At 37.9% G+C, this 9,104-nt stretch overlaps 1 protein-coding gene across 1 annotated transcript in view; it reads right to left on the bottom strand.

Annotated features, from left to right (window-relative positions):
* Positions 1 to 9,104, bottom strand: part of MRPS31 (mitochondrial ribosomal protein S31) — a 36,247-nt gene that overhangs the window by 15,046 nt on the left and 12,097 nt on the right. The window contains 4 exon segments of the mRNA XM_011942975.1: positions 1,817 to 1,960; positions 3,094 to 3,173; positions 5,954 to 6,094; positions 8,002 to 8,160. Coding sequence (XP_011798365.1) covers positions 1,817 to 1,960; positions 3,094 to 3,173; positions 5,954 to 6,094; positions 8,002 to 8,160 — 524 coding nt within the window.

Raw genomic sequence — 9,104 nt, 5'->3', positions numbered from 1 at the left:
CGAGGTCAGGAGTTTGAGACCAGCCTGGCCAACACTGCAAAACCCTGTCTCTACTAAAAATACAAAAATTAGCTGGGTGTGGTGGTGCATGCCTCTAATCCCAGGTACTCGGGAAGCTGAGACATGAGAATTGCGTGAACCCAGGAGGTGGCAGTTGCAGTGAGCTGAGATAGCGCCACTGCACTCCAGTCTGGGTGACAGAGAGAGATTCTGTCTCAAAAAGCAAAAACAATATGAATACACAAAATATTAAGAATTTGCTAAAAGAATCTGTAAGTCTCTAAAGCTTTCCTATAAAAAGTAACACTTTATGCTATTTACATATAAGACTAAATATTTCTGATACTTAAGCTTCCATTCCACCTATTAATCCAACAAATAAAAGATTATCAAAAATTAAGATATTACAATGATACCATAACATTATGAAGGTTAAAATACGGACTACATTTTCCTAAGACTTATTTAGGCTTTTCCAACTTCTAGCTAATCTTAGCCTAAAAGCAAATGAATCTTTTCTCTTTTTTTTTTGTTTTTTGAGATGAAGTTTCACTTTTGTTGCCCAGGCTGGAGTGCAATAGTGCAATCTTGGCTCACTGCAACCTCCGCCTCCCAGGTTCAAGCAATTCTCCTGCCTCAATCTCCTGAGTAGCTGGGGTTACAGGCATGTGCCATTACGCCCAGCTAATTTTGTATTTTCAGTAGAGACGGGGTTTCACCATGGTGGTCAGGCTGATCTCAAACTCCTCATCTCAGGTGATCCACCCGCCTCAGCCTCCCCAAAGTGCTGGGAATACAGGCGTGAGCTGCGCCCAGCCATGAATCTTTTCCAATTCAAAATACATCTATAGGCCGGGCACGGTGGCTCAAGCCTGTAATCCCAGCACTTTGGAAGGCCGAGACGAGCGGATCACAAGGTCAGGAGATCGAAACCATCCTGGCTAACCTGGTGAAACCCCATCTCTACCAAAAAAATACAAAAAAACTAGCCGGGCGAGGTGGCGGGCGCCTATAGCCCCAGCTACTCGGGAGGCTGAGGCAGGAGAATGGCGTGAACCCGAAAGGCAGAGCTTGCAGTGAGCTGAGATCCGGCCACTGCACTCCAGTTTGGGCGACAGAGCGAGACTCTGTCTCAGAAAACAAAAACAAAAACAAAATACATCTATAAACTCAATTAAAATGTTTAACTGATGACAACATAGGTATCATACAAAATAAATAGCATAGTAATGCTGTTTTTCTTTTGCTTTAGGAAGAGGTAACATCTCCAAAAAATATCCAGTAAAGTAGATGATACTCTGTTGCCAGTTCAAAGCATCTGTATTATGCGGGCAAAGATTTCCAAAGCCTACTAAGGTTTTTGCTTTGAGTGGCTTATACAAGTTCCTTGTACCTCATTAATGCAATGGTTTTATGACTAAAGGACACCAGCGTGAGACTTTAAGAGTTGTAATGTTCTCCAAAATTTAAGTATAATCTCATACGCCTTATGTAATTTATTGAAGATCCACCAAGTAATATCCTGTTTAGCAATTAGAAAACTGGTATCATTTGTAGTTCTCAGTCCTTTTATGTCATAGAAATTCACGCTGGATTTTTGCCATATAGTTTTACTTCTTCATTTTCCTTATCGAATATCTAAAAATAAGTGAAATTCTAACATCTTTTTTAAAAAACCTTGTCACATTTATATTAGGAAACCATGAAGATATCCACAAAAGGTTTTGAAATTCATGTAAGTATCTACACTCTAAAAGTAAGTATCTGGCAGAAATAAACTCAATACATTTTATAACCCCCTGAAATTAACACATACCTGCTTCATTGTTAATTGGGTACTCCCATAGTTTCCCCTCTTTTGTCCACTGGATCAGCTCTTCAAACCCATTCTGAAGGGGTTGTTCATTTACTGTGGCTAACTGCTTAGCAAATTCCACATCCCAAAGTGAAGGTGATGCGTCTGTACAATAAAGACATTTTAAATAAGAACAAGTCAATGTAAGTGTCTTTTTAAAAAAGTTACAACCAATCCTGAATGGATCATGTATTTTTCAGACCCTGATACTCATAATTAAATAGTATATAATAAAAAGTTACTGAGAGATAACTGCAAAAATTATATTAAAAATTGTAACTACAATAATGGCAAGCTTAACTTTTCTTTTATAACAATGCCAGGTAATCACTGCCCCCTCTACTGGAAAGAAAAAATAAATTTGTGTTTTGTTTAAGGGTATTTTTATGAATGTGAATGTTTTTTGTAGAATATGTGACTTTGATTTTTAAAGTCTAGCCTGTTGATCTTTCGTCTATCAAAATTAGTTACAAATGTACTACTGTTAACAACCAAAGAAGTTATATTAACAGAATAACAAAACTGCTAATGAATACTGATTACTTCCTCTGTACTTAAATGCATTTATTTTACACATTAATGTTCTAACCCAAATTAGTAGCTAATCTGGACCTCTGGATTTGGTAATTGGTAGTACTTTACCTCCCACTGTCTCAAAGAATGCAACATTTCAAGGGGGAAACCTGACCAAAACTAGCAGTGTTGACAACTGTAGTGTGATGTGTCCCCCACCAGGTTACTTAAGAGCGTTATGCATGTTGCTTGGATCCTGAAGCCTGGGCAGGGAGTCAAGGCCATTGTGCCTAGCTGAGGAGCAGGTGTCCCTGAGAACCCAAACATCCCTGGGCATACCTGGGAACGTATCAGAGAACACTGTCATTGCACACACAGAATAAGCAAACAGCCAGAACATCAGCTGAAAGGCAGCTTAGAAATGCGAGACAGGGTGACTCTAGAGCTACTCAGGAATGTCCAGTATGTAAGTCCTAGTAAACTCATCTATTTGCCAAGCCGGACTTGCCCAAATTATACTTTGGTCTCTCGACTCCTTCCCAGCTTGGGGGGACGTTACAGTCCCAAGTTTTCCTTATAACAACTGCCACATTCGTAAGCAGGCTCCAGGACAACGACAGAATGGAATATTAAAATATCCAACTATTACACCATTAGAACACTAAGGACATCTTGGAAAGATGGAATGTTTCTCCACCGGAGAAAGAGTGTTATTCTTAACAAACCTGTTTCAGGTGCTTCTTTAGTAACTGCTGTCATGTCAAAAATATTAAGTCTTTTCCCCGAGAATATGTTTTTCCTAAGTCTAAAAAAAGAAAATAACATTTTAATGAATATATTTTAAACTGTCAACAAAAATTATGAGAAAATATCTTAAGTGAAATATTCTATGTAGAAATTAAAAATAATTCCACTGACCCACATCAAAAATCTTAGCTAAACTGCCACATTTTTAGGACCGATAAACTAAAAACAGAAATGTGCACTTGAAGTTTTGCTTCATATACAACAAATCAGTTACAGCAATTTAATTTCCAAACTACCTAACTGAAAAGATTAGCTTAATTTGCCATAATTTTTATTTTTTCGCTTTTATATTAAGGTTTTAAAAACTCCATGTTTTGAAAAACTATAAAACTATGCTAAAGTAGAAGCTGTTAAAGTCAACATTTGTCTTTACGGGCAGAAAACACTGCAATGTTTAATTATATATTATAATTATAAAAGATTGCATTGGTAAACCACAACATTCCCTTTCATAAAGCAATCATTCTGCATTTTAAAATAATTATTAACTTTCTTTACATGACTATTTTTAATTAACTATTGAAATTAATATCAGAGAGTTAACAGGTAACATTTTCTTACACACTTGATAATCAACTGCTTTATGCATCAATTCACATATTTACTTGAATAAATTTACTGGCAGATTAAAATCCAGTTTATAAACTGGAGGGTTGGCCAGGCGAGGTGGCTCACGCCTGTAATCCCAGCACTTTCGGAGGCCGAGGCAGGTGGATTACCTGAGGTCAGGAGTTTGAGACCAGGCTGGCCAATATGGTGAAACCCCGTCTCTACCAAAAATACAAAAAAAATTAGCCAGGCGTTATGGCAGGTGCCTGTAATCTCTGCTACTTGAGAGGCTAAGGCAGGAGAATCCCTTGAACCCAGGAGGCAGAGGTTGCAGTGGGCCGAGATTGTGCCACTGCATTCCAGGCTGGGCGATAAGAGTGAGACTCCGTCTCAAAGAAAAATAAGAAATAATAAAATAAACTGGAAGGTTAGTTTTAAAAATAATTTTGAATTCTTGTTTTTTTAATAAACTAAATTACTTCCCTCTACTTAATACAGATAACTGGAAAAAATGCAAATACCATATGAACGTTAAATAATGTGATCTCAAATTATATAATCTTCCATCTAGTAGTTCCAAGTTATTTGTAAACAAAGGCTTTTATGCTCCAGAACTCTCTTCAGTACCTTGCATTCTTCCCCCTCAACCACACATCTGGTAAACAGGATGGAGGATTAAAGCAAGTCAGAGCAGAGGGCGAATGCCTTGGTAAAGTATTGAATTTCAAAAGAGGAATGTACTACAAAGAGAGGGAATGGACATTTGCTGAGCACCTACCATGTACCAAATAGTTTACACAACTTTCTTTTCTATTCCTTAAGAAAGCCATTTAAGCTAGGTTTCACTTTCAGCATTTTATAGCTGGGGAAACAGGCTGATAGAGGCTATAAAAGGTACCCCTATCACAGAATTAGTCAGTGGCAGTGCCAACATTCTGAGGCAGGCCAGTGTGAACTACCAATCTCCAACAGAAAAGATCAGTCGAGGCATGGGTTGTCTGGGGTTGATACTCCAGATCCTGCCCCAGTCACAGCAGGGTGAACAACTCGGCATCTCATCATTGCTTCCCCTTACTCACCTCTAGCTGGCTTGTTAACACATTGAAGGCGCAGAAACCCCTTTCCTACTTTAGTTTCTAAGTTTTAAAATATTAAATATCAAATCTAATATTAAAAATCAAATTATACCATCCTAATGTAGTTGCAAAGAATCATGTTCAAGATGAATGATTCAGTTAAATATTCTCAAGGATTAACTGATTCAGTTAAACATTCTTAAGTAAAACTCCAAGTACACCTTCTCCTGTATTCAATAACATGTAACAGATACTAAATCACTTTAAATTAGGAATTCAAATAATTTTCCAAAGTCACCATAACCTCTTGAACTTCCTGTGTTAACTGCTGACCACCTTCTCCAACTTTCCTGTATAAATTAGTAATTTAACACCCGGAAGGAGTTAACTCAAGTTCCTGATTTTACTTAAAACAAATCCACAGAATACACAATGCATTGAAAACACTCCAATTGTGAGCATATCCTGCTATAAAGACAAGTTAATTTTTGTCAGACCATGCCAAGTATCTGGTTTCTCCTTCCCATCTATCACTTTCAGGGTTTAAGGAAGAAAAAGAACAGAAACGTTATGCAAATACAGAACAACTTTAAATTCTAAAATAACTATGTAAGGCATAGCTCAGCATCTTTAAGAACTTCAAATCAGTAAATTCAAATGGCCACAAATAATCTACCATTTTAAAGTATTATATAAACTTTTTTCCTCTTGCCTTTCCTTCTTTTTGTTGATGGTGGGTTATTTCTCTAAGCTATGCCAACAGGTAAGCATGTATTGAGATATAAAGGCTATATGAATACACAGTATTAGACACATATTTAAAATGAAAAATAATGTTTCTCACAAAATACTTATTTGCTCAGAATTCAGTCAGCTCCTCTTATTCTAAATCAAAGGACCCCTATTCATTGTGGGTAGATGTGAAGCATGGCCCATTTTGATTTCAGGTATGGAAAACTACAAGACTGGCTAAATCCAGCACATGGTTCCCTCTCTAGGAAGTGGTATACAGAGAGTAAGAACACAGATGTAAATGCATTCATAATGTTCAAATATCCAACAGCAATAATAAACACACACAATAGGGTAAATCTACAGTTAAGGTAAAAACAAACTACACAAACAAAACCCAGCAGATTACAAAGCCTGATACCTTTTTGTAAGATCAGTTGTCTTCTGCTGGTCAGGATAATTGTCATAGCCTTCATCAAACTGAATCTGATGCTCTGGTCTTAAACGAACTCTAACTGTAGAAGGTCTGGCAACTTTCATATGTGATACTATGTTACTGAAACTGAAATAATAAAAAGGTAAAGTGTATTAGAAATCTTAGTTACAGAACAATAATAAACTTCCTTAAACACGAGACTGAGATCATTTAATTCTTATTTCATTTTTATGCACTAATTACATAGCATAAAAGTGTTTAAATAAAAAATGTCAACTATTAACAGTCACATAACATGGAACATTACAATTTGTTTACTTTCATCTTTTAAAGACGTTCTTCAGAAATCTTCATTTAAAACGTGTCACATGAAAAATTATTCAGAGAAAATGATAGGAAAGTAAAGTCAGTATCTGTTATACCTATCAACTACATCCAATAACTAAATTAAAACCAAGAGTTAGCCATATTTATTTGTTGCTTTTTATTTGTTCAAACACAAATAAAATGAGTCACTGAATTGACAGTCCAGATATCTATGTCTTCCTTTTTTTTTTTTTTTTTTTGAGATGGAGTTTCGCTCTGTTGCCCAGGTTGGAGTGCAGTGGCGCAACCTCGGCTGACTGCAACCTCTGCCTCCCGGGTTCAAGCAATTCTCCTGCTTCAGCCTTCCGAGTAGCTGGGACTATAGGCACATGCCACGACGCCAGGCTAATTTTTTGTTTTTAGTAGAGACAGGGTTTCACTGTGTTAGCTAGGATGGTCTTGATCTCCCGACCTGGTGATCCACCTGCCTCAGCCACTCACAGTGCTGGGATTACAGGCGTAAGCCAACGCACCTGGCCTTTTTTTTTTTTTTCTAAATTACAGTTTCTTGTCTCACTCTATCGCCCAGGCTGGAGTGCAGTAGTGAGATCATACCTCAATGCAACTTCAAACCTTGGACTTAAGTGATCCTCCTGAGGCTGCATGCAGTGGCTCACACGTGTAATCCCAGCACTTTGGGAGGCTGAGGCAGGTGGATCACGAGGTCAGGAGATCAAGACCATCCTGGCTAACACAGTGAAACCCCATCACTACTAAAAATACAAAAAAATTAGCCAGGCGTGGTGGGGGTCGCCTGTAGTCTCAGTACTCGGGAGGCTGAGGCAGGTGAATGGCATGACCCCAGGAGGCAGAGCTTGCAGTGAGCTGAGATCACGCCACTGCACTCCAGCCTGGGCGACAGAGCGAGACGACGTCTTCAAAAAAAAAAAAGTGATCCTCCTGCCTCAGCCTCCAAAGTAGCTAGACTACAGGCACGCACTGCCATGCTCAGCTAATTTTTTTATGTTTTGTAGAGATGGGGTCTTGCTTTTTTGCCCACGCTGGTCTCAAATTTCTGGCCTTAAGTGATCCTCTTGCCTTAGCCTCCCGAAGTGCTGGGATCATGGGCATGAGTCAACACACATGGCCATTTCTTTTAATTTCTGGAAATAAATCTGGTATACACACTGAGAACAACTGATTTAGATCACTGTCCAAAATGAGGCAGTGTTACTGCTTACTATACTTCCTACTTACTATAATGTAGGCAGCAAGTAGTATAACATGGTATAAAAAAATGAGAGATGAAGAGAACGAGTGGAAAGATGTCAGATGACATATAGAAGAGGAAAAAGAGAAGGAAACAGACCTGAAGATTATCATACCATGCATAACACCAGCAAGCTATTTAACTGAAAAAAATTACTTTTCTCAGAGAAGCTACCTGTTATTTATTTTTAATAACTTTACTGAATTTACCATTTCTTTTTTCATGGACAAGAAACTATAACTTCCTAAAAGGAAACTTTATTCAATTTTTTTTTAAAAACTATAATCACAATCAAGACATAAGTTTTTTAAAAAGTTGAATTGCTAAAATTATGTGGTATATTTTATATATAAATTCCACTTATGTGGTATATATTATGTGTATTACTCACTAGCCACATGAAAATGGCCCAATTTGAGATATAAACATTACCGACTTAAGGGTTTGATTCACTCACCTAATTTTAGGTCGCTCTGCATCTCTCTGTGCCCTTGACTCTTCCTCATGCTGCTGGAGCTGTCTCAGCAGCTCTGACTTTGTTGTTTTCTTGTCAAAAGGGAGAGAATCTGCCACAGCAGACGCAGCTGCCACCAACTCAGGACTCAGGGGCTCAGTTCTGAAAAAGAAAATGAAAAGCAAATGAGAAAGAAAAAAAGAGAGATTGGCCAGGTGCGGTGGCTCATGCGTGTAATTCCAGCACTTTGGGAAGCCGAGGCAGATGGATCGATCACTTGAGGTCAGGAGTTCAAGACCAGCCTGGCCAACATGGTGAAATCCCATTTCTACCAAAAATACAAAAATTAGCTGGGCGTGGTGGTACGCACCTATAGTGCCAGCTACTCAGGAGGCTGAGGCAAGAGAATTGCTTGAAGTGGGAGGTGGAGGTTGCAGTGAACCAAGATCACACCACTGTATTCTAGCCTGGGAGACAGAGTGAGACTCCATCTCAAAAACAAAACAAAACAAACCAAACAAACAAAAAAGAGATTGCTTATTATACCATTAGTTTAGTGAAAAGTAAAATGATTTTTGGAGAGAACTTTGGCGTTCAAAAAAGTATTCAATTCAATTTCTGACAAAGGCAAGAATTCTCAACCAATAGGTACTGGTTTTATATAAACTTTGAAATGTTAAATGTTAAAATTAATGGATATTTGCTGAAGCACAACACTAACTCAGAACAATATATTAAGGTGCAGGGGCTAAGGACAGACCAGCCTCAAACATTATAAATTACTGGAATTTTTAATTAGATGCTATTGTATTTTGGAAACAATATACATTGTAAGCAAATATTAAGGCAGGTTAACCAGTTCACAGAAACTTTATTGGAACCAACCTAAAGGTCTATCATCAGAATAGAAAAACAAATTGTGATACATCCATACAATGGAAGAGTACTCAGCTCATGACAACATGAATGACTTCCATAGACATTAGATCAAGTGAAAGAAGTTGGACACAAAGAATATAAAATACAAAAATTAGCCAGGCATGGCGGCACGTGCTTGTAAAATCCCAGCTACATGGAGACATGTGAATCGCCTGAACTTGGGAGGT

The sequence above is a fragment of the Colobus angolensis genome, unplaced genomic scaffold, assembly GCF_000951035.1.
Source record: "Colobus angolensis palliatus isolate OR3802 unplaced genomic scaffold, Cang.pa_1.0 Scaffold214, whole genome shotgun sequence".
NCBI classification, from domain to species: domain Eukaryota; kingdom Metazoa; phylum Chordata; class Mammalia; order Primates; family Cercopithecidae; genus Colobus; species Colobus angolensis.
Note: the sequence above shows the minus strand (reverse complement) of the source record. Positions and strands in the feature narration are given on the sequence as shown.